The sequence below is a fragment of the Trematosphaeria pertusa genome (genome assembly GCF_010094035.1).
Source record: "Trematosphaeria pertusa strain CBS 122368 unplaced genomic scaffold BU26scaffold_11, whole genome shotgun sequence".
Classification (NCBI taxonomy): Eukaryota; Fungi; Ascomycota; class Dothideomycetes; order Pleosporales; family Trematosphaeriaceae; genus Trematosphaeria; species Trematosphaeria pertusa.
Genome location: NW_022987222.1, coordinates 1,093,801 through 1,117,529, shown reverse-complemented (window position 1 = coordinate 1,117,529; position 23,729 = coordinate 1,093,801). Strand labels below are relative to the sequence as shown.

The 23,729-nt window shown below is 54.9% G+C and overlaps 10 protein-coding genes across 10 annotated transcripts; 5 read left to right on the top strand and 5 right to left on the bottom strand.

Annotated features, from left to right (window-relative positions):
• Nucleotides 1-68: 68 nt before the first annotated feature.
• BU26DRAFT_607448 (uncharacterized protein) lies at nt 69-1,645 on the top strand (the record flags this gene model as incomplete). The annotated part of the gene is made up of 2 exons (XM_033835752.1): nt 69-716; nt 1,222-1,645. The coding sequence occupies exons 1-2, from the start codon at nt 400-402 to the stop codon at nt 1,643-1,645; spliced, it is 741 nt and encodes a 246-aa protein (XP_033681207.1). The 5' UTR covers nt 69-399.
• Nucleotides 1,646-2,089: 444 nt separating this feature from the next.
• Nucleotides 2,090-4,466, bottom strand: BU26DRAFT_432181 (peptidase S41 family protein-like protein; the record flags this gene model as incomplete). Its single annotated transcript, XM_033823961.1, has 2 exons — nt 2,090-4,189; nt 4,248-4,466. 2 exons carry the CDS (start codon nt 4,464-4,466, stop codon nt 2,090-2,092), a joined length of 2,319 nt encoding a protein of 772 aa, XP_033681206.1.
• A 254-nt stretch (nt 4,467-4,720) lies between these two features.
• BU26DRAFT_507817 (uncharacterized protein) lies at nt 4,721-5,272 on the top strand (the record flags this gene model as incomplete). Its single annotated transcript, XM_033827028.1, has 1 exon — nt 4,721-5,272. The coding sequence occupies one exon, from the start codon at nt 4,721-4,723 to the stop codon at nt 5,270-5,272; it is 552 nt and encodes a 183-aa protein (XP_033681205.1).
• Nucleotides 5,273-5,760: 488 nt separating this feature from the next.
• BU26DRAFT_521663 (P-loop containing nucleoside triphosphate hydrolase protein) lies at nt 5,761-7,890 on the bottom strand. Its single transcript, XM_033829596.1, has one exon. It carries the CDS (start codon nt 7,789-7,791, stop codon nt 6,022-6,024), a length of 1,770 nt encoding a protein of 589 aa, XP_033681204.1. The 5' UTR covers nt 7,792-7,890; the 3' UTR covers nt 5,761-6,021.
• Nucleotides 7,891-8,928: 1,038 nt separating this feature from the next.
• BU26DRAFT_64430 (WSC domain-containing protein) lies at nt 8,929-11,096 on the bottom strand. The gene is made up of 4 exons (XM_033836136.1): nt 10,633-11,096; nt 10,342-10,426; nt 9,731-10,293; nt 8,929-9,680 (listed from the first exon to the last, which is right to left on the bottom strand). Exons 1-4 carry the CDS (start codon nt 10,796-10,798, stop codon nt 9,010-9,012), a joined length of 1,485 nt encoding a protein of 494 aa, XP_033681203.1. The 5' UTR covers nt 10,799-11,096; the 3' UTR covers nt 8,929-9,009.
• A 324-nt stretch (nt 11,097-11,420) lies between these two features.
• Nucleotides 11,421-12,921, top strand: BU26DRAFT_507814 (uncharacterized protein; the record flags this gene model as incomplete). The annotated part of the gene is made up of 5 exons (XM_033827027.1): nt 11,421-11,522; nt 11,593-11,834; nt 11,867-12,117; nt 12,378-12,510; nt 12,759-12,921. 5 exons carry the CDS (start codon nt 11,421-11,423, stop codon nt 12,919-12,921), a joined length of 891 nt encoding a protein of 296 aa, XP_033681202.1.
• Nucleotides 12,721-15,467, bottom strand: BU26DRAFT_461795 (uncharacterized protein). The gene is made up of 2 exons (XM_033825076.1): nt 14,614-15,467; nt 12,721-14,564 (listed from the first exon to the last, which is right to left on the bottom strand). The coding sequence occupies exons 1-2, from the start codon at nt 15,078-15,080 to the stop codon at nt 13,127-13,129; spliced, it is 1,905 nt and encodes a 634-aa protein (XP_033681201.1). The 5' UTR covers nt 15,081-15,467; the 3' UTR covers nt 12,721-13,126.
• Nucleotides 15,468-15,619: 152 nt separating this feature from the next.
• On the top strand, nt 15,620-17,893 carry BU26DRAFT_64413 (aromatic amino acid aminotransferas-like protein). The gene is made up of 3 exons (XM_033836135.1): nt 15,620-15,923; nt 15,980-16,026; nt 16,077-17,893. Exons 1-3 carry the CDS (start codon nt 15,764-15,766, stop codon nt 17,661-17,663), a joined length of 1,794 nt encoding a protein of 597 aa, XP_033681200.1. The 5' UTR covers nt 15,620-15,763; the 3' UTR covers nt 17,664-17,893.
• Nucleotides 17,893-20,095, top strand: BU26DRAFT_64404 (GMC oxidoreductase). Its single transcript, XM_033836134.1, has one exon. The coding sequence runs from the start codon at nt 18,123-18,125 to the stop codon at nt 19,929-19,931; it is 1,809 nt and encodes a 602-aa protein (XP_033681199.1). The 5' UTR covers nt 17,893-18,122; the 3' UTR covers nt 19,932-20,095.
• Nucleotides 20,003-22,994, bottom strand: BU26DRAFT_521659 (uncharacterized protein). Its single transcript, XM_033829595.1, has one exon. The coding sequence runs from the start codon at nt 22,667-22,669 to the stop codon at nt 20,261-20,263; it is 2,409 nt and encodes an 802-aa protein (XP_033681198.1). The 5' UTR covers nt 22,670-22,994; the 3' UTR covers nt 20,003-20,260.
• Nucleotides 22,995-23,729: the final 735 nt, after the last annotated feature.

The window sequence follows — 23,729 nt, the reverse complement described above, 5'->3', positions numbered from 1 at the left end:
GCTCGGCAAATCACCTAGGTAGGAGCAGCTCCTTCATGTCTTCGAGACTCAACTCTTCCTAGGTTACACCGGGAAACACTCGACGATTGGCGCATAAAATGTTTTCGTCGCTGGCCCTGAGTTCTCGTTCCGTCTCGTTCCATCCTTCTGGTTGTACGATGCTCGTGTAAGGCTCGTACCCAATATTGCCGCGCCGAACGCGCTGAAGAAGGATGCTGGGCATAAGATGGAGCGACTTTCTTTCGGCGCCGGTGGAAGTCCTGACAACGACCAGAGTGGGTATATAAACTGGTAGCTTTGCTCTCTACAAGAAGCAAGTGATTGAGCGGCCTCCCTCCACTTCACATCAGATCCGCACTACCACCACCACCACCAACCGCCAACCGCAACCCATTCACCATGAGGCCCCAACACCTCCTCCTCCCCCTCCTTACCGCGCCCCTCTCATCCGCCTGCCTCATCTACTCCGCCTGGCAGTCGCGCGGCCTCAGCAACCTCCACGCGACGCTCACCGACAACGGCCAACAAGTCTGCTGGTTCGACGGCGACGGGCCCGACTCCGGCGGCGCATACCGCTTTAACTGCATCGCGGCAAATTTTGCGGCTATCGTGTACCAGGACGCTTCCACTGGAACACATAGGGTTCTGTACGCGAACCCTGGGGGGAACTTTGAGTTCACCGCGCTTTTGGGTGGTTCTGGGGGGACGTATACGTGGTATGCGCAGAATTATGGGTGTTAAGGGAAGCGGGGAGCGGGGGAAAGAAAGAGGTGGGGGGATGGGGAGAGTTGACAGGTCTTTGAGTTGATTGTTGGGGGGTTTGGGCATAGCCTAAGCTTGTGGATGGAGGCTGTGTGCGCTTAACTCATGCTATAAAAGAATCTTAACGCTTCGGGTTTTTTTTGGGGGTAATTTTTCTTTTGGCTTGCACGATCGATTATTCGTAATTAGCGGGCTAATGTAAAAGTTGCAACTAAATCTCTGCTCTAAACCGCTGAACCTTTTGATGATACCCCTTCTGCCTGCGGATTTTGGAATGTAGCGTCTTTGTTGCTGATACTATATATGTAGTATTGCTCGCATCTTCTTTATGACGAAGTCGAGCGAATTTATGACTGCGCGCGCGTAAATATCTGCACCAAAGCCTCTTCTGGAGGACTTCGACTACAGTGGCATACAACGCTTCACTACAAGCAAGAAATCGTTAAGTCACAAATCCAGCGGGCTGAGCGCGGACACGGCATGCGGTCAAGACTCCGAACAAATCTTCGTCTCCGTAGCCGTCTTCATGATCTTGAGCGCCCTCTTCGCCAGCTCCTCGCTCGTCACCATCCAGATGGCCATCCTCGTCATGGCGCTGACCCTCGTCGCGGGCGTCTTCGGCCGCGTGACGGCCATGTGGATCTCGGCTGTTATCATGCGGGACAGACCGGTTCTGCATCGCGTGGCCAAGCACCAGGACGACGCGAGCGTGTTCATGGAGGCGGTGCTGCGCAAGGAGGGTATTGTGTGCGAGGTTATGGGTCATGCTGTCATCGCAGCCAGGTGTGTGAAGAGGAATCCTAAGTGGACTTGGAGCGCCTTGTTGGGGGTGCTGGCGCGGGCGTTTGACGTGTCGAAGATTGCGGTAAGGGCGCTTGCGTAGTTTTGGGGTGTGAATTGGAGGTGAGACGCCTAGGTGAGACTGGGGAGTAATGAGACGTGGTCGTTGCGGCGCATTGTATGGTTATTTCGGCGTAGCATCTAAGGGTTTCTATGCTTCTCTGTAAATTATTGCTTCTACGCGACTCGCGAATAATGGACCCTATACCGAAGTAAACATCAAGGATATAATCAGCTCAATCTGAACGGAATATATACATTCAAAATCGAACACTGCTCGTACATACACGCACAAGCAAGCCCACCCATTACACGGGTATCTAGCCCAATCCAATCCAATCCAACCCATCCCATCCATCTCCCCTTTTCATGAAGCGATGCCATGCGATGCCATACCATGCCTTACCCCAATCCCGTTACCCCCCGAAAAAACCATCTCAAAAACGCCAACCTGATGCAAACCATGACCCACCCATGCCATCCATCATCAAACCAGGCTCGCCCCAAACGCCATGGAACCCACCACCACCGCCCCACACACAACAATCGCCGTCCAACTTCCTTGTGGTGGCCTCGCAATGCTCGAAGCAGCGCCCTTCGAGCTAGAGGGACTAGAGCTTGTAGTGCCGCTTCCGCCGCCTCCCGATGTTGGATTGCCCTCGCCCTGGCCCTGCTGTGCCTCTTCGCTGGTTACCGAGCCGGAGATGCAGGCGTCCTCGTCTAGGCCGCCGTCCTTGCCGAATGCTACTTGGGCGGCCTTGTCCCATAGCGCGGTCACGTTGAGCAGGTGGCTTGGCTCGTACCATATTCTGCAGCTGGCTGTGTCGTTGAGGAATTGCGTGGGGATGCCATCTTGCTCGAGGCCCTTGCGGATGTTGTCCTGGAAGTTGATGGACGCGTCCGTGGCCATGATGCCGAACGGATTTGGCAGGAACTCGGCCCATTGATTTGCCTCGGCGAGGCTGGAGGCGAACGATTGGATGACGTAGGCTGATATGGAGACTAAGTAGTCGGACTGCAAGACGAGCGAGCCTTTCGTGCCGCCGACGGGCTGCATTGGTCCGGCTCCCGGTCGCCCGCCCACTGCAAGGGTTTTTACGCCGGATTGCTGGACCATAAGTTCAGTGAATAGGGAGCAGGTGGAAGCGCAGATGCCGTCGGAGAGGAGCACGATGTCTTCGGCTTTGAAGGGATCGTCTGTGAAGTTTGAGCGGTCGCCGTATCCGGTCATGGTGACGCCAATAGAGTAGCGATCGGACGAAGTGGTCAGCGGGTCTGAGAGGTTGTACCGCAGCAGGTCGGTAAAGTTGTCGCTGTTGAACACCGAGGGCGGGTACATGTCCCCCCAGGCCGTGTATTCGTTGTTGTCCTTATCGAGGTAGGAGTGGAAGTTGAAAGGCGAAGTATATAGCTCGCCATCACTGCTCGTCAGACTCGAGATGGAGGAGATTGTCTGGCCGAAGAGCTCGGAGGCCTGGTTACCACGCCAACGGGACATGAGTTGTGGCTCTTGAGACGGGAAAAATTGCAGGTACATGTCGTAGCCGAGCAGGATCTTGCCGCCGCCGTTGGTTCGCAGGTCGATGATGTGCTTAGCAACATTGCGCGATTGTGCCTCGGCGATGTATTGCTGAACAACAGCTTGGAATTCCTCCGAGTCGGAGTTGCTTTCAGTGTTGAATGTCTGTGCCATGAGGATACCAATTGTTCCTGCGCTGGTGTCGATGAAGTAGCCGGCCAGTGGAACGTCAGACGCCGAGTGCTCAATAACGGGAGTCGGGTACTCTTCAGGAACGTAGCGGCGGCTAAGTTCAGCTTCCCTAGGATTCTCCAAGTGACGCGGCAGACTGTGCGGGCTCCTCTTTAGTCTCTTCGAACTAGTCGACGGTACAACGAATGTCTCATAGAAGCTTTCCCCGTCCGTGACATAGCTCCATGCATTGGAATCCAAAACGATAGCCGCATTTTGAAACTCGTTCGAAGTCCCGTTTTCGAATGTTATGTTTACCGAGGGGCCTGGGTAGAAGCGGGGATTCGTGAAATACCCATAATTCTCCGCGGGCTGCATGTAAAACATTGCGTTGTACCTCGTATCGGGGTCGTGGTACGCGTTCAGTAAGCTCTCCTCTTCCAGAAACTGTGCCGCATCCTTCCCGTCAATCTGCGTGATGGCGGATGGTGTGAAACTCGCTCCAGTTTGATTGAAGTCTTGAATAGCCCAAACCTTGGGCGCTTCCTTGCCATCACTTGATGCCGACATGAGCGCTATCTGCCTGTTTCTCCGCCATCTGAACGCGCCGCCGTATGCCATGCCGCCAAACGAAAGATGGCCATCATGCGCCTTGACAAGCAGGGCCGCGATATCATTCTCGAAATCGTACTCGTTGTCGTAATCGCCATTGGTGACTTTGCTGTCGATATCGTCCAGACCTGCCATGAGATCTACGCCGTCATTTGGATAGCCTTCCGGTGGGCTTTTCAGGTACGAAAGTGTCGACTGAAATTCTAGCATCTGCTTTAACGAGGTGATGGTCAAGGACGCGGCGCTCTTAATGATAGGTACAGATTTGAGGCACGCCAATGCAAGCTAAGTTGAGTCAGCCTACGGCTTGTTAAGCGCCAACCCAACGGAAGTTGCAACTGACCTCGGCCTCCACGCTTGGATACTCTAAACTGCTATCATCCACGAATTGTGCGATCTGCGAACACGCTCTTCCCGTCTCGATAGGTCCAGACAGCGTCTCCGTAGCTGTAGGCTCCACATTCCCCAACGAAGTTTCCACCTGCGTCGTCGCAAACGAGAAAGACTCTGCTTGTGCCGCCGCGACTGCTATTAACGCCGGTAACACTGCGAAGGGCCTCATGATGAGGTGGGAGGAACGAGGCTCTGAGGCCTCAAAGGACGGTAAAGAAGGCCTGCGATACGAAGTCGAATATGCGGCGCCAGATACTTAATATAAGTTCTAACGGCTTTGCAGTCCAGGGAAGCGCAAGCGGATTGCCGATACGATAAAGTCGATACGTAGGGCTGAATATATCCAGATTAGAAGAACCGCGGTGGCAATGGTTCGTATGCAGTCGCTATGCGTAGTTCCCAATCCTCTCTTGTAGCCTCGAAATGAACGACTGGATCTTTTTTCGTCTGTTCCAGGCAGACGCCGCAAAATCCAACAGGAATCAATACTTTTTTATTGCCCGTAAGCACACAAAATCCCAGCTCTTGAAAACAAGTCAATTACTGCGCCCCAAAACAAATGTTGACAGCATGAACAAGACGTCCGCAAAACAGACGTCCGTATCCTCAAGGCCCACGCGGGGACCGTCCCCATTTTATTCAAAAGATGGGCTGTCCGGCAGCTCATCTCGCATCCACATGCATGCGCCCCTGCGCATCCCACCATCCGCTTTCGAGATGGAAAAGAGAGATGGCGACGAATCAGAAGGAGAAAGTGGCACAAGGCCGCAGCGCCACATGCCGTTTCGACACAGGGCTGGGCCAGCTTGGGCTGATCCTTGTGGAGGGCCAAGCGCGTTCGGTGGGCTCGAGGCCTCCTGCAGCTGGCAGCGGCTGAATTGGAGGCCGCAGCTGTGCGCATATCTCCTGGCTCCCCGACAGCGCGTCCTCCTCGTCCCCATCGCTATCCTCCTCTTTCTTATCAACGGAATCTGAACGGACAGCTGTACAATCGAAGCATAGATTAACCACCTCCAAAAATAGGACGCGAAAGGAACCGAGCCGAACGAAGCCGCCAAGCATTTACCCGTGTCAATAGACAAGCGGAATACGAGGTCATGCCCGGTCGCTTAATGCCGAGGCTGCCGGCGCCCGGCTCAGCCTCGCTAGACGGACTTTTCGCGACGAGCAGGATGCGATGCATGGAGAGGCAGTGGGATGCTCGATGGAATCTACGGAAGTCCGAAGGAGGAGACGATGCGCTGGAATGACGTAGCGGGGCCTTGGAACGTTGGGTCGTACCGCGACCGTAGAGACATTGAGTTTTCGTCGCGAGAATTGAAGCCGAGTTTGAATGCGAGAATACGAAGGAAACCCCTCAGCCAACAGGGTTAATTAATAATAATGCGGCTCTACAGTGGAGGAAGGAATGGCCAGGGTACCTTCGCCTTTTGCGACGTACGTATCGGACATTCGAGGCCTGGCGGAGGATGTTTTGAAACCGGGATGAAGAAAACATCGGAGATATTTGAAGGACGGCTGCGCCCGGATATTTGGATGGGATTCTATCGGGTTCATGCTTTGCTGGACATGTACAGGCTATGCAAAATATGCGTACACCACGCCAAAAACGTCACTTCCCAGAAGTCCCCAATTTAATGCCTATTCAACTCCGCCTCTATGCAAGCAAGCAAGAACCTCCCACAAACCTCTTCCTCCAGCCCAAACCCTGCTTCCCCAAATCCTCACTGCACATTCACAACCTTAACATCCTTCCTCTTCACCTCCAGCTGATCATCCCTCCACCCCTCCACCTCCTTCAACGCCCTAGAAGGTTCCTTCTTCCGCGTCAACAGAAACCCCTGAATCTCTGCTGGACTGAACTTCCCCTCGGGCAACTTCTCCGCAAACTCCTCCGCCATCTCCTTCAGCTTCTCCGGTTCTACGATATCCAGAACAGGCTCGCGGTTGAGCAGTTCGAGGAACTCGCCGTCTTCGCGCTTGCTGGAGAACTTCCTGTCCATAACCTTTGTGGTTGGACTTGATGAGGACATGGAGGCTGGGGAGGACGGGGATTTGACGTTGGCATCCCGCTCCGTGGAGTACATTCGCTTGAAGATATCCCGTGTTTGTTCGCGCGTTGCTAATGTGAATTTCACCTGCAAATCCACCCGGCCCGGCCTAATAAGCGCCGGATCCAGCTTCTCGGGATGATTCGTCGTCATGATAAGCACTCTCCCTTCATGCGACGCCGCGCCATCAATCGTATTCAGCAGGCCGGAGAGCGAAATCAAACTCTTAAAGCCCGTTTGCTGCCCATTCGGTGGCTTCGGTAGTGCGTCGGTCTTGCTGATCTTCGTGAGGCTGCCGTCTTCGGAGGTGGTCCCGTCGCTACTGCTGGTGTCGGAAGAGTCAGAGGGAGTGGGTGGGTCCTCGGAGCGGCGAAGACCGGCAGAGTCGATGTCTTCGAGGAGGACGATGCAGCGACGAGGGAGGGTGGTGAAGAGCTTGTTGAGGTCGGATTCGGTGAGGCCAACTTCCATGAGCGAGATGCAGTAGATGTCGAGGCCGAAGATGCCAGCAAGAGCGAAGGAGAGTGAGGTTTTGCCCGTACCAGGTGGCCCGTAGAATAAGTACCCCCGGCGGTAGGGGATGCCGCGTGCGGCGTACCAGCGAGCGCTCGCGGGGTGGAGATATTCGTTGATGTCCATGACGATTGCGGCCTTTTGTTGCTGGTCAAGAGAGACGGTGCTCATAGGGCGCGAGGGGCGGCAGGATTGCCTGTCCCACGCGCAGTCTCTGCGCTCTTCCTTAGGTGCCGGACGGTAGACGGACGTCATCTTGTTCTCCTTGGTCAAAGTCCATCTCTTGACATGGTTGAGAAGCTCTTTGATAGGCTCCGTGCTCCTGCCGATGCAGCTGATGGACAAGAACTGATCCTCGGAATCACTCCAAAGACTTCTCTGCTTCTCCCTCCTTGTCCGCGAGAACATGAATTTGCGGCCTTGAAACCAAAATTCGTCACTTCCGTAGTTGGGCTCGTATCGCGGTGGGATATTGCTAGCCCACTTCTCGTAGTTGAAGATGCCCGATTCGTCCAGCACATCGTCATCACTCGCATTAGCCTCCTCGTCGCTGTCCTCGTACGCAGAGACCCATTTCGTAACCGCCTTGAGATCGCGTGAGATCTTCGTCATGCGCTGATCGGCGATCCACTCCATCATCTGGTTGAAGAGCTGGTCGTTGTCCTCGATCTGCACGGAGGACAAGAAGTACGATGCAAACAGGCTGTATGACCTATAGTAGACGACTTGCGCGCCCTTGGCTAGTCCAAAGACGACGATGATTCCGGAGACGACGAGGCCGATATCGAAGCCGAGAAGGCGGAAGATGATCTGAGAAATGATGCCATAGCCGGGGATGAGCGCATCGAGGAGGGTGGAAGGGAGACTGCTAATAGTCGAATTCGTGGTTGTAAGGTCGATTTTGAGGGATTGCAGCCTTCTGAAGTCCATTTTGGACTGGACGAGGCTGACCGGCGGGATCGCGGTGTTTCGTTGAGCGCTGATTGTATTTTGTGAAAAACTCTGAGCAGATAGGCTTTAAAGGAGCAGGCTACTAGTGTAAGCGATGATCTCGAAGAAGAAGAAGACGAGAAAGGGCAAAGAAGAGGTTCTTATATACCGACAAACCTTTCCGACGCTGGTCCCTCTGCCACCCAAATCAGCAAACCGTCACAAACCGGTGAGCCTCAACCCTTTTTCCGCACGAATAGCATCGGCAAGGACTAGCTTAACCAGCCAATCGCCCTCAATTTTTACCGCGATATTACTTGAGCGGTATGCACATCAGCACATGCGCGTCCTCTCAGCTGCGTTGGCAAGGGTCGCGAGGCTGAAGACTGCCAGGCAACCGTCACACAAACGACGAATCAAGGTTTTGGTCCCGCAGTATACCACATGGGAACTATGACGGAGGGAATGCTCTTCCTGCGAGCCATGTCCTGCGCCCCATGGTCCTGATGAAAGCTACGTCTCAAAGCAGCAAACGGTGAAGTTGGACGACGCTTACACAGGGGCCGAAGGGCTAGGCAGAAAGCAAGGATAACCGGATGGCGACTGTACATGCAGATGGGCACTGGTTAGCTGAATAGATCCTTGAGGGAGTGGTTCGATAGGACAGAGTGTTGGTAAGATAGGTTGAAGTTTAATGCAGAGTTTCCTAAGGCTGCGCGAAGATTGCTGTGGCGCAGGCAGGTACACCGCCTCTCTCAAGCCACTTTCACGACCACTCATTTTCCGCATCACCATACTATTCAGCACCCTAGACCAGGGTATCTTCGGTGACAGCGGTTGGTATCATCTTCTTTCATTCAAGCCAGAGGTATCCAAGGCTGGAGGCCTAATGCAAGATTGGTATATGCTGAACCCTCCCTCCCTCCTGAAGCAATGTCGGTCTCCGGCGCAGCCTTCGACACGACCTCATGATGCTCAAAAGACAATCAAAACAAAGAACACAATGGTATACATGAACCGTTATCCACCGGAACAACGGAAGCCCATCCGGCCGTAATGCATGTTCAACGAACCCCGACGAAAGCCGTCCACGTACTTGTACTGTGGATACGAAAGGACGCTGCAGGGGTAAAGGGTGGTGAGGATGCTAGAAGGGAAGTGCTTCTTTTTCTGAACGCCGATGCATGCTGATACGAACAAAGGTGTCGTGCGGGAGACTTAGTACCGGCCAAGCAGACCATGCTCGCGATCCCGTCGATGATGCATATGATGCGCATGCCTCTTCTGTGGCGCAGGCGCCTCAACCGTGACGTACACAGCGACCTCCTCGATAGCAACCTCGTACACGACGCCGGCACTCGTGTAGGTGGTCGTAGACACGATGCTACCATGTGGCTGCTCCGGCGCAGGAGGCTGTGTTGGGGCCGGTGCCGCAGGAGCATCGTCGGTGGGAGCAGCGGCCTGGGCATTGATCTCCGAGGCTTGAGATGCTATACCATTGACGTTGGCAACGGAGAGGCCGCCGCCGTACTGGTCGGTAACAGCACTCTTCGCAGTCGTATAAGGCAGAGTCGGCATAGCCTGTACGGGGGTTGTGGGCGTGGGGACTGCGCTCGGGGCCTCAGAGTTGCCGGGCTTCAGGGCAGACGCATACTCGGGACCATACTGAATGGCGACGTTGCCGCAGAGGCCGTCAGCGGGTCCAGCGCAGTCATCATCAGAAAGCACGTGGGGCATGGAGAGCTTGCACTTGTCGCAGTCGGCTTCGGTTTGGAGCTCGAAGACGGGGCAGTCCTTTAGTTGGCCGGATTCGTTTGTGCATTGCTCGATGCCGGATTGGAGGGTGTCGACGTTCCAGCCCATGATGAAGTCGCCGTGGTAACCGTAGCCTGTGCACAATTAGTGGTGAGGTACTTTGACAACAAGGAAGTCGGCTTACCAGTAGGGTCGCCGTTGGCAAACACAAACTGTCCCTTCGCATCCTTGAACGCATACGTATCCCAAATCGTCTCAAAGAAGAGCGACGGGACACGTTTCTCAAATCCCTCCGGGCACGTCCCTCCATTAACAAGATCCGGATACGCCATATGATCCTTATGATTATCCGAATCGGGGTCACCGTTCCAGCAGCTGGGGAAGAAGATTTCAGCACGAATGCCATTGACGCAATTCGCATCCATGTAATCCTTATCCGGGAGGAAATGGCGGTACATAGACGGCTCAGGGTCCTTAGCATAGTTCAAGCAATTCATGCCGATAGCCTTCTGGCCGAGAAGCAGCTGCGTTTTGTCCTTTGCGGTCCAGAGCGACTTCTCGGGATCGGGAACTGGGCCGGTGAAGTTGCGCAGGCGGGTGTCACCGGCGAGCATGCGAAAGCCCTCGGGGAAAGCTTCGATCTCCTCGCCGGAGTTGGCGAAGAGGAGGTAGTACGCGAGCATGCCACCGACTTGGCGGACGACTTCGGTGGTACCATTTTCGTACTGGAAGTGCATGGAGGGCGTCCTGAGTCATGTCAGCAAGGCTGGAGCATGAGGGGTCAAGATCGCTTACCAGTACGCCGACTTGTCGTCCGTAGCCAGGCATGACGTGCACTCAGACGCTCTAAGCTGCTCATAGGTCACATCCATCGAGAAAGCTGCCGAAGGCAGTTAGCTCATAGTTCACCACTCTGAAACCGATAGCGCTTCACTACGCATTAAGCTTCTGCACGCGATGACAGTTCGAACGTAAAGCAACCCGGCTCGGGAAGCGTTCGGTTCCCTCTGACAGCTCACGTGGAAGTCGATCTTTATGCGTCTTTCCTGTGGGTCCAAACGAGAAATGTGGGCAGCGTTTACTTACCGTTTCCGCCGTGGATGGCATGAGAGTGTTGGGAGACGGTGCCCGGGTCGACAAGAGGATCGATGCGGGCGAGTGCGATACGATCATGACATTCCATGCGCCAGAAAGCGTGGGTGGTGCCGGAGAGGAGGGCCATGGTGACCGAGAGGCTCGTGAAGGACTTCATGGTGACGAAGATGTCGTTGGTTTGTCGCGGGCGGAAAGTGTTGAGGTAGAAGGTGGGCGCGCGGTGCGACTCTGTTGTGCACCGTCCGTATGGCGGTCAAGCAGGCGATCAATGCGGATTCGCGGTCGGATTCGAGCGTTTGCTTCTTTCACAGGCTTGGGCGGTGCGATGGGCAAGTAGTTGCGCTACCGGAATCGGCCAAGAGGTAGTGAACTTGTTCGGCGAAGGTAATGATGCTTTCTAGGTGAAAGTAGTCTTGAATGCCGGTGACGAATTGAACCCTTCCTCAGCCGCCAGGACTTCCGTCTCGAATAGGCTTACGGTGACCAAAGTATAGACAGACAGAAAAAGGAGCGTGTAGTTCAGGCCGTAGAGCTGAACAATGGTAGTAGAGAACGACTGGTGGGTGCAAAAGAATGACAGATCACCGCAAGGGGCGCGAAAGAAGGGAGCGGAGGAGGGGGAAAGAGAGAATATCACCAAACCGAGTCCGATGGTGTTTTCCGGGGAGATGAAGGAATGCTCTGTTTAAAGAGGTGAAACCTAGATTAGCCTGGGGCCGGGGTGGCTCCCTGTTCGCTCAGCATCACCGGCCACTAGGGCGCAAACAGGCTGCTGAAACATGACAGTAAGGGATCGCCTGGGGAGGCCTCATGCAGCTGCAGCCTTGCAGAGAAAGAGACGTCGTTCGCAGCGGGATGCGCCCAATAATATGCGCTGCGGTGTAAGATAGCCTCAGGCATCCGTGGAGCCATCTCTTCTCAACACCCATCTTGTGCTCTCCACTTCGCAAGACTGAACGAGGATACCGTGCCTGCATCCAGTCGGCACCGCATCTCCGGCGTCACACAAGATCGCCGCCGTTGCCCACACGCGGCAGGTACCCGAGCGCCTTTGATCGCAATCTCCAGAGTCCCGAAATATCCATCATCGTCGCCAGACGACATCACCGGGCCCAGTTTAACGGCACATCGCAATCGCGCGCCGACCGCTCTGGGGAACGGAGCAGATGCGGCATGGTGATGAAGGGGGCTTTGTGTGTGGGCGTCCTGGGCCAGAGTTGGACAGTGAGCACACTGCTCCTTCGCCAGACGAAACCCGCAAGTTGGTCCCCCAGCCCCCCTTTGATCGTATCGTGAATGAGAGTGGTGAGCCGCGTGCCGGCAGTCTAACGAGATTGCGGCCGCGTGCGCCGGCACAGGACAGGAATGAATTGCGCGTCCGCACACCTCCGTCCGCACAGCAGCACGTTGTGCGGCGTCTTGACCGCCCTGCTCTCGTGCGCCGGTCAAAAAAAAAGAGAAGTTTGTGGTGTCGGTGTAAGCGCCCACCCTCGTGCTCAATTTCCCGTGCCGACAGAATGCCCGCCTATCGATAAAGAAAGACATCGCATCTCACTCACCTCAGCCGCACGAAGCTTGGCTGCGCCTACCGCGATCCAATCAATCTCATCCCGTACCTGACCATGCTCCGCTCCCGCTATTTGCTCGCACGAATGCGTTGGCCGTGAGACAGAACGATATCCGTCCCCTATAACTATCGGATGCCACGATTATCGCGCTGGGCTATGTTTTCGCAGCTGAGCCGCCGAGCGACATCGAGCGACGAAACTGTGCATTTGATCCGGCGGCGCAGCCCGCCAGCGGCTACGAGGTCGAGCAGAAGGTTCGCGCGGCACAGCAACAGCGGACGGCGTCAGACGGACGGAGTTGGTAGGCCACTTTGTACACCTTTTCTTAGGGGCAATATAATGTGAAGAGTAAGCGGCAGGCCATCTTGCGCGCCGCACATCTGGCCTCTGTGCAGTCTTTGGAAGGATACGCGCGATAGCCTCCCAAAGGATGCCGGAAAGTGCTGCCGAAGAGTTTCAGATTCCTACCGTTCGCATCATGCGCAGATTTGCACGAGAATACGAAGAATCATGCTCGGATACAATTTCTATTTGCCTTTCTTACCTCAGGTCGTCGATCCGCGAGCAGTGCGACGGCATCTATCGCCTTTATCATAGCTCAGGGTCTATCCGAAGACAAGGAGCGAGGGTATTCCGTATCGATAAACCGCCCCCCTCCTTCCCAACTCCCGGTGCTTGGGACAACGCCGTAATCACGATCCCTGAGCGCTGAACCAGTAGTGCTAAGTGAACCAAGCCCACCCATCCACCCATGCGCCCTTTCAAACAGGAACAACACCTCCTGACACCGACCCTGCATGCCCACTCCCTCCACCGACGCCCCTCATCAAAATCATCGTGGCATTTATCCAACCCCGTTGCGCCTTCAACGCCTACATTTCCGAATCATCTCCCCAGTTTCCGGACAGCCTGACCCTCTACGAAGGGCCGGCTTCCATCTCCGTCCATCCTCCGTCTGCGCGCCAAGTGCCCGCTTTCGAGTAGTCGCCCCGCGTGTTCCCAGCCATATATGCGAAACGGAAGTACTCTGGTACGTCCTCCATGTGGCGCACCCAGGTGAACGATTCCTTACCCGCGTCTTCGTACCCTCTAAAGTGCTCGACGTCGTTGACTAGGATGCTCATGCCGTCGTAATGCTTCGGGAGTGGGAGGTCCCACTCGAAGGTGATGTTTGGCTCCAGGCTTATCCCCACATTGCCGTGGATAATCGGTGAGACCATGAGGGGGATTAGGGTGCCAAGTTGCGCATCTCCTCGCAGCTCATCCGGGGTTTGCAGGATGCTGTCGAAGCCCCAGCGCGCGATGCCGTTGATGAACAGTCCGACGAGCAATCCTTGGAAGAGGAGACTAGGCCTCGTCTGCATCACAGTACCAGGCACGAGAAGGAGTCCGAGGATGTAGTGGTGAATGCGCACATTCATCTTCGGGACGGCCACCAGAGCCAGGATGGTAGCGCCCATAATCCCATAGATCGCAAGATACTGAGGCAGGCGCCCTTCTACCCGGATGCACCAAGCCTGCAAGAGCGCAATAAAGAACAGCGAGAGTACAACAATGATGAGTGCAGGGACTGCTCCAGGTTGTTGCTTGATATCGTGAGGAGTGAGCCGTTCGATGGGGATCTTGTCGAAGGTATAGTTGTTCAAGGCGCCAATCCAGCAGCCACCTAGCCAAAGAACCGTCTTTTCAATCTGGGCATGGAGGCCGTGCAGTTGCCTCCTAACGCAATACTTGTACACCGCAAACATACAGAAACTGGCCGGTAGGAAGCGTCCGAGAGCGATGCTGACAATGGCGTAGTAATCAGTGAGGTTTGGCGGATCCGACGCGAGAGCGACGTGGAAGAAGATGCCTAGAAATATCGATGGGAAGAAAACGGCGGGCGACGTCGTGAAAAGCGACAGTAAAATCGTAAATGTGAGCGAAACACCGAGAAGGGGCCACCGCAGGTCCCGGCACTTCGATTGAGTGCCGCTCAGGAAGGAGAAAGATTTGGGAAAGTACGAGTCGAAACCGACACTGGTGATATGTTTTCGGTTGACGCTGGAATAGTCGCTCTTCTCACCGATCAAGGAGACGACACCGCAGCCGCCAGACTGGTCGTTGATGAAACCCGCGTGGATCGCTGCACCGCAGATGAAAGAATCGGCTCGGTAGTAGCTGTTCTCAAGGGTCTCGTCCTCGTCTGTCGGGCCGCCGATGACAAGTGGTCGATAGTTGACCTCTTGGTCCCCAACGGCATGCGGATTGACAACCTGCACTCGCTTGCAATTAGCCGGGCAGCGGAAAGGCATGGTGCTGTTCTCGAAAGGCCGGCAAAGGTCGCCATTCAGACCGCAACCATTTCCATCGCGCCTGTGCCTTGATCAGTCTCTCTAATTCTGATCCCTCCTTGGTCACTCACCAGAACCGGTCGGTACACCTTATACGCACTGGCGACCCATAACCCGGAATGTCAGCAGCAAACGCCGACCGATGTAAAACCAGCCCGAAGCTGAGCAGCCAGCAAAAATAGAAGAATACCAGCAGGATAACCTTGTGCTTGCGCTGGGGAAAGTAGTTGTTCAAGAACTGTATCGGCGCGGTCTGTATCCAAGGGAAGAACGGGTGTATCTTCCACGGCCTCGCAGGCTGCGGTCCCTTCACCCACGTCGCCGTCGCCCTCCAAGCACGCTGCAACCTTGTCGGGATGTACTTCCTCGCATAGTAGGGCTCCTGCGCGGCGTAGTACTCTTCGTCGGAAGCTTCGGAATTGGCGAGGAGGACTGCGTCTGCGGCCGCAGAGTCGTCGGAGTGGACACTGGCGTTCTCGTCGTCGCGGTATACTTGGGGAGGCGCTCCCTCGTCGTCCAAACCGTCTCGTGGCCCCATAGTGGGCACGTCGTCGAGCTCGTAGCGAGAGGATGGGCGAGACACGTTGGCGTTGAATGCTGACGTCTGCGGCTCTGATTGCTGGTGGGGAGCCGCAGGGAATAGGGAATGAATGCGAAGGGAAAGGATATATACTAGAAAGGAGCGGGGGTGTGCATCAACAAGAGGAGCAACGTGCCATGAAGCATTGGTGTCTATAGGTGTTGTGGTAGAAGTGAGAGAGCTGCAGGGTGCCGGGCGTTATGCGCCGGCATTGACGGTTGTGGTCCACGGGTTTCGTCACACGCTAACGGTCAGCCCTACCACAGGTCAAGGGGACAAAGAAGCAGCGACCGGCGCTATCCTGCATTCTTCACAGAACATGCCTTCACGCAGCTTTGTCTTCCATGTTTAAGCAATCCCGCAGCATGCACAGTTACTGCAGCCGTCCTGTTGGAGCTAGCCTTCCCGGTGCCTGCCACATCCAGCCCCATCGTCATGGTTCGGCTTCTATTTCTAAGCAAGCCGTTATCGCGCCCTTATCGCATACTAAACAGCGAATGTGGCGGACCAGCCCCGGACGAGATCCACGGATTCATCTTGAATGCTTTCGCAATTGCATCCTTTCATGTCGCAATAGTCTGAAGCCCTCTGCCAAATCCCGTCGTTTTGGATAGCTTGGAAATAGCGCGCCGCCCCGCAGTATGTCCTACCACTGCTACCACCCATCGGAACCGGACAGCTTGCCCGAGCCCGTCGATCTCTCCCACCATCTATCGCGCAGCACCCGAGCTCGCGAAGCCTCGAGCGTCAAGAAGTTCTACAAATACTTTAGCATTCCTGGCATTGCTCAGTTAGCAGGAGGTGCGTCCACTCGGCAGCCCGCCAACGCAGGCTTCGTCAGGCTTACTATAGACTAGGCCTCCCGAACGACAAGTACTTCCCCTACGATACACTTGAAGCCAAGGTAAGGCGAATGGGACGCAACATAGGGCCGATTAGATAACAGGAGGCCAGGTCGCGCATCCTAATCGCTGGACACCCACGCCCAACAAGCCCGTCGACCCTCCCACCGCCGAGTTAGCCTCGACCTCCATATCCTCGTCTAACAATGATCCGCCCGCGTCTCGTCTCGTCGTGCCGCACGACTCGGGAATGCCAGATCCCTTACGCATGATTGATCTAAAGTCAGCGCTACAGTATGGCACTGCTCAGGGCTACCCGTCACTATACTATTTCATTCGCCAATTTACGCGAAACCATCTCCATCCATCCATTCCATATAAAGACGGGCCAGAAGTGATCTTGACCTGTGGTTCCACAGACGGCTTCTCGAAGAGCGTCCAAGCCTTGTGCAACGAGTGGTCGGAAGACCACGATCCTATCGACGAGAAGCCCGGGCTGTTGGTAGAGCAATATTGCTACATGAACGCGGTACAAACAGCTAAACCGCGAGGTATGAACATCGTGCCGGTAGCCATCGACGACGAGGGAATGGTCGCGAAAGGCAAGGGAGGGCTTGAAGATGTGTTGGAGAATTGGGATTCCACGCGAGGCCGCCGACCTCATCTGATGTATACTGTTACTATTGGCCAGAACCCGACGAGCGGCACCCTGAGTGTTGCTAGGCGGACCGAGATCTACGCGCTCTGCGTGAAGTACGACATTATCATCATTGAAGATGACCCCTACTGGTACCTGCAGTTCCCGTCGGCGTCCCCAAGTATGACAGTTCCGAAACCGGTTAAATCGTCCGGTTTTGAATTCCTCGATTCGCTCATCCCTTCGTACCTTTCGCTCGATTATGAAGGCCGTGTGGTGCGTTTGGACACTTTCTCCAAGACCGTGGCACCGGGCTGTCGGCTCGGCTGGATTACAGCTCAGCCCGCTCTAGTGGAGCGCATCCTTCGCATCACAGAAACAAGCACCCAACAACCTTCCGGATTCGTGCAGTCGATGATTGCAGAGCTGGTCATTGGCCCCCAGGGCTCGAGTGATCCCGGCAAGGGTGGAGCAGCAGACGGTAGCGGCTGGAAGGTTGACGGATGGGTCCGCTGGCTCGAGGGCCTCCGCGGGAACTACGAGCGTAGGATGAACGCCATGTGCGACGTCCTAGATGCAAACAAATACGTGCTCAAGGCCGGCCGCCGGAAATCCATCACCGAAGTCGCAGAGGATGAAGACGAGTGGGCCGTTGTTGAGAAGACAAGGATGTACGATTTTGTGCGACCCTTGGGTGGTATGTTCGTTTGGGTGCGCTTCGACTTCTCCCTCCATCCTTTGCGCAAGCAAGTTTCAGCGCCTAGGTTATCGCAGGCATTCTGGGTGCTCTTGACCACCAAGCCTTATTTGTGCCTCATCTCGCCCGGCGCACTGTTTGCGCCCACAACGGAAGTTCGGGAGAGCGACTCTTTCAACTGCTTCAGACTCTGTTTTGCAGCGTGTCCTGAGGAGGAGATCACAGCCATTTCGAGGAGGTTTGCCAACGGAGCGCAGGCATTCTGGCGCATCAAGAGCAAGGAGAAGATTGACAAGCTGCTAGAGGAGGATGAGGGCATTGGGAGGGTCGATGCCGGATTGGCACTCCTTACGGGCATGTGCTAAACATGGGTCCTACTCTCGGGAAGCGTGTGGCTCGCGGGATTCGGATAACGGTCACAAAACGGAGACCATCCCCGGGAAGTAAATGCATAGAGGAATACAAGCGCAGCGTCAGTAAATATGCAAGGATATGCGTAACGGATTTATCGGACTCATGGCTGGAAATTGGTACGCACGTAGCATCGCAAATGGATTTTTAGATGCAACTTTTCCACTTACCACGCGTACACTTAGCCGCTCAAAGAAATGCTTCCGTGCAGCGATGTTCCACCACTGGTACCTTCCTCAGCCGGAAAAGCGACTTACCCAATTCAGTCAGGCCCCCAGCGGCTTTCGGAACGTCATGCGGAGAAATATCACGTGGTAGTACATAGCTCGGAGTGATATTAGCCTTCTGCAGACCCTTCAACCCATTTAATTGCCCATCTGCTACCGTTAGCGAGTTCGGGTTCGGTCGTCGCCATGCTTCCGGTGCTTTACTTCCTGCTTGCCCTCGTCCACGCAACATGCTCCTCTCCCACTTCCTTCGACTACGTAATCGTCGGCGGTGGGCCAGCCGGCCTCGTCCTCGCTAACAGACTATCCGAGGATCCGAGCATCACCGTTGCAGTCGTCGAAGCGGGAGATACGCAGTACAATAATCCCAATGTAACAACTGTGCCGGACTCCGTGCTAGGCTTCGGTCTCGGTCTCAACACGTCAATAGACTGGAGCTATGTAAGCGCACCGCAGAAGTACACGCTTAACAGGATGCATATGTACTACTCGGGAAAAGGATTAGGCGGCACGACGTTGATTAATGGGATGACGTATCTAAGGGCGGAGAAGACGCAGATTGATGCGTGGGAAGAGATGGGCAATGAGGGATGGAATTGGGATAGCTTGTTCGAGTATTACCGCGGGCAGGAGCATTTCCAACCCCCGGATGCAGGAGAGGTGGCGAATGGGGCAAGTTTTGAAGAGCAGGACCATGGGTTTGAGGGCGAGCTCGCGGTGGGCTGGAGTGAGTACTTAATAGGCCAGGATATGTTTAGCATTCTCAAAGAAACGAACGAGGCGATAGGGATACCGTGGAACAAGGATGCGAATGGCGGAAGAATGAGAGGTTTCACGACATGGCCGTTCACCTTGAATGCATCGACGACGACACGAGAGGATGCGGCCAGGGCATTCTACTATTCCGTCGCAAAGCAGCGGCCGAATCTACATGTCTTCGTCAACGCTACCGCCACGAGAATCCTCTGGGATGAGCATACACATACAGGGGAAAAACTCACCGCTAAAGCCATCGAAGTCCTAACACCCACAAACAGTACCACCGCCACCCTCCACACAACGCGTGAACTCATTCTCGCTGCCGGCTCCCTTCGCTCCCCCGCTCTCCTCGAACACTCCGGCATCGGAAACCCCGCCATCCTGGAACCACTAGACATCAAACCCATGCTCAACCTCCCCTCCGTAGGCGCGAACATGCAAGACCAACCTACCACGCTGATATCTTACGCCTCGCCCACAAACTGGACCGGCTATCCAAGCTTCGTATCGTACCTCACAGCGTCCGACCTCTTCGGGCCCGAACTTCCCTCCATCACTGCAGAAATCCGGGCCAATATCTCCGCGTACGCTGAGAAGATTGTTGCCGATGCTCCAGTCGGTTCGACGAGCGTGGAGACGGAAGAGGGCCTTTTGAAGCTTCAAACCAATCTCGTGTTTGCAGAGAATAGCACGGTACCGTTGGCCGAGTTATTGTGGTTCCCTGCCCCTGGCTCCATCAATGTAAACTACTGGACTCTCCTCCCCTTCTCCCGCGGCTCCGTCCACATCACTTCTCCCAATCCCACTGTCCAACCCACCATCAACCCAAACTTCTTCCAGCTCCCCATCGACATGTACATCCAAGCCGCCGCCGCCAAGAAAGTCCGCCAATTCTTCTCCACCACACCGCTATCCACGCACATCACCACCGAAGCCGTGCCTGGGTTCGCGACAGTGCCGGAAAGCGCTGGATGGAGGGATAGGGAGTGGGAGGCGTGGATTAAGACAGCGTACGGGGCGAATTATCATCCTGTGAGTAGTACGGCGATGAGGGGGAGGAGTTGGGGTGGCGTTGTGGATAAGGAGGGGAGGGTGTTTGGAGTGGGGAATGTGAGGGTTGTGGATGCGGGGGTGCTGCCGGCGCAGATTTCCGGGCATTTGAGTGCGAGTGTGTATGCGGTTGCGGGGAAGATTGTGGAGGGAATGCTTGGAGCAGGGAATGTGGTGAGGAGATAGTGGGAGGATGGCATGCATAGAGTGCTTTTCAGTCTTTGATACTCTCAATTCAATACTATAGTTAAGACTTCCACCTGCGGAAGGCTGGGGTATTTTCCCCACAGCATCGCAAATTTCTGGCCTACATTCTTATGAAAAGTACGACAAAACAAATTTAGTATAAGCACACATCAAGGCAATTTGTATGTTGAGGCAACGTAGCGTGGGAGCCCTAGCGAGGCCGCGTTCGGCTGCGCCTTTTCCCTTAGACTCTCTCCCGGATCGCCTCATGGTTCCGTGGACGCCAGCCACTTAATGCTCCACGCTTAGCTGTGATGGTTATAGTCGTATCACAGACTTGGTGTTGCGGTCTTCGATGTCGCCATAGCTTCGCCGACGTTGACGGAGACCGTGTGGTTACTGTTGATCGCACCGACTTCGATGCGGAAGTTGTTCCCTGGATCCTGCCACGCATCGCCCGTATACAGCGGCTTACCGACAAGATAGGCCAAATCGATCTTGAAATGGGGCAGATACCACGAGACGGGAGCGTTGCAGGTATGCGTTCCTCCAGCCGCACATGCGAGACTACTGCTGACGTTCTTGAGCAGGAGGTTGCACTTGGTACAATGCGTCCACGATTCTCCGGTGCAATCGGTCCCATCTTGTGAGTTGTGCACGGTGTATTCTCTGCCATCGAAGCTGTGCTGGCCGCCGGAGGGACATGTGCCTGCGAGTCCGCCGATGTAAACCCCGAGGCACTTTGTGCAGACTTTGAAGGGGCTACCAGCTGCCATTTCGCTCTTTCGAGGGATGTTATAAGCTTCGCTTCCAGTGTAGTCGTGGCTACCACCGGCTTTGCAACTTCCGAGGCGCGCGTCGAATAGTATTTCGCATTTGTAGCATCGCTTAAAGCCGACTTCGTATTGTACGTTTGGCGTGGTTGGAACGCCGATGAAGATGGAGCCTTCTGCTTCGCCCGTGCAGTCGTGCTGACCGCCGTGGTGACAGACGCCGACATTGCGGCGATCCAGGGTATACACGAGCGCGTCGCATTTGCGACAGCGTTTCCAGCCTTTCTCGGAGCCGATGAAGGGACCGTCGGTCGGTACAATGTATTCAGTCGCCCCCTGGGAATGGTAGTGACTGGCAACTGGCATGCACGGGCAACCATATTTCATGTCGAAGGTAGCTGGAAAGTCAGTGTTATAGATTGTGTGGCATGACGAGCAAGTCCAATAGCTGCGAATGTGGGCGCCGTCCGGCAATTCGACCCCCTTCGACGTTTCCAGCGTGTACGTGGTGCTATTCGTGCGGGCATCGTGTAGATCACCCGCCGCACAAACGGCACTAGAGGCAAGAAACATGCCGTGGCACTTCCTGCAGTACCGGAATCCTTTTTGTCCCGTCGCGTACTTGGATCGAAGTTCGTGGACTAACACGCAGTCCTTCCCGATTCCACGATCCCAGCCATCGGCCTGGCGGAATTCAACAGTGTAAATTCGACTCCTGGTGACGTAATATAAGGCGCCGGCTCCCGTTTGCTCCGGGCGACCGAGAGCCCGCAGGCTGTAGTTCTTGCGAGCCTTCAGGTTTTCTGCTGAGATAGGCCAGGCACTCGACAGCCATCCCATCTTCCAGAGAGTGGGGGCAATCAGCCCGGGCCCGGCCGGAGAGTATGTTGATTCAAAGCCGTCTTGACAATAAGTCGTCCAACCGAAGTTCAGAGGCTCTGTGAGATTGAAGGCCTTGACCCTGGATGTAGTAATAGCACTCATCACATCGTAGGGATCGCCGGCAGCAGTGTCGGGGTTGGCGGACCAAGAGAGCGGGAGTCCAAGAGCTTGGCCAATGTTGTGAGCTTGCAAAGCAATCTTCATCGACGTTGTACTCTCGACTACCCCGTAGTTTGCGCTAAATCTTACGTCGTGCTTCCCATTGTTGTAGGTGCAGACTCCGGAAATGCCGGTGTAAGTCAGCTGGGAGCAAGAAGCGCATTGCTTCCAACCATCCTGATATGACGAGCCAAGTTGTGCTGTTGGGACTTTGCAATCGAACTTCCATGGCGTGTGCGGGCCGAGATTCGGTTTTAGCGCTGGACAGATGTATTGGGTGGTTGAGTTCGTATTGTTGGTTTGAAAGAGAACGCAGCATTGCTCGCAGCGTCGCCAACCGCTATCACCAACCAAGTCGTCATTTGGGGCATCGGATATCGCGTAGTACCTGTCCCCGAGCTCATGGATACCTCCCGCTAGACATGCGCCGTGGATGGATGGATCAGCTTCGATGTCAGGGCGCACCAAGCACCCGCACTTCTTGCATAGACGCCACTTTCGGTTTCCCCAGTAACCCCCTGTGGTCATGACGAAACCTCCCGAGGTATTGGCTCCACTGTTAAGCCAGTAGTAGCTATCAACGCTGGCAGCGACGAGGATGATGACGCCTCCGCGGAAGTCGGCGAGATTCATGTCCTTGCATAGTCGGTTGGCTTCATCGCGCCAAGTCGTCCAAGATCTGCGTGAATCCTTCGCGAAGGAATATTGCATCTGATACCAGCCGAAGACTTCGGATCCATCAAGAGTGATCACGTGGTTCGAGACTTGTTGCCAGTAGTCAAAGAGGGCATTCTGGCCTCGACCGGTGAGGAAATTGTAGAACCGGTGCGGCCCGGGAAGGTGATCAACGGGAATGTCTGTGAAAGTGAGCAGGACTAAGGCGCAAGGCCTTGGGCCCTTCATGTGGACCCAGTTGTCGGACATTTTGCGTGCAGACTGAAGCTTCCTGGAAAAGACAGAAAGGGAAAGAGAAGTTGGACAATGCTTTCCATGTATGCTAAATTCTCCTCTATTATGCCACACATCCAACACTCAGCTGGTGGCATGATGTGGTGATGCCCTGAAGCGAAACATGCGGCTGGCTTCGTGTTGGAGACCACAGCCATTGCGACTGGAGGCGCAAGCAGCTATGTTTACTGATGTCTGGTGATTGCACGTTAAGCTAAGCGTGCGGCTGCTCAGAGACATTGCGTGTGTATGAATTCGGGAGGGCTCCAGATGGCGACGTTCCAATGATAGAAGCGTGGCGTCTAAGCGTGGTGGAGGAATCTCGAAACCTCGGACGAGGCCTGGGGCGATCTATCACGCTAGGGTTGTTGTGCTAAGCCTAGATTGTCTAGCACAGAATCACGTGCTGTTGTCTTTCCCGAGGTCGGCTAGCGCACCCGCCTGTCATGCTCATTCCAAGGATCGTCTCTCAACTCAATCTCTAGATTATGTTCCCCATCTTTTCCAAGACATCATGCATATCTATGCCACTTCTACAGCTCAACTAATGGCGACTACTCCGCATATAGCGCTCAACTACCCGTGATCATCCATATGCTCCTGCTATTTCTCCGTGTCGCTAATGAACAGTCACCCTTTATTGGGCACAAATGTCCATCGTGCGAAGGGCGATGGGAAAACGCGATAGAGGCCACCTTAGTACTAAAAAAACAACCCAAACAGGAAAGTCTCATTGGCGCGAAATATGGCTGCAGCAAGTGGTCCACGATTTATCATGCCGGTGCTGCCCAGTTGGGGGAGCTAACCTTATGGTAGTTCGGAATACTTAGTAGGTTTCAAGCCCAGAATGACTGTCTAGATCTATTCCCGGTCGCCATCTCACCGAGAGCTTGTCAGGTTATATATGTGCTCGCATTTTCTTTGTGACGAGGTCGATGACTGCACGCCAAACCCTGCCCAAGTGCATATGTACTTGAAGTGGTAGGCATCTGGCAGAGTGGGGCAATGCGCCCAAGTCTTAACCTACTTAGAGCAC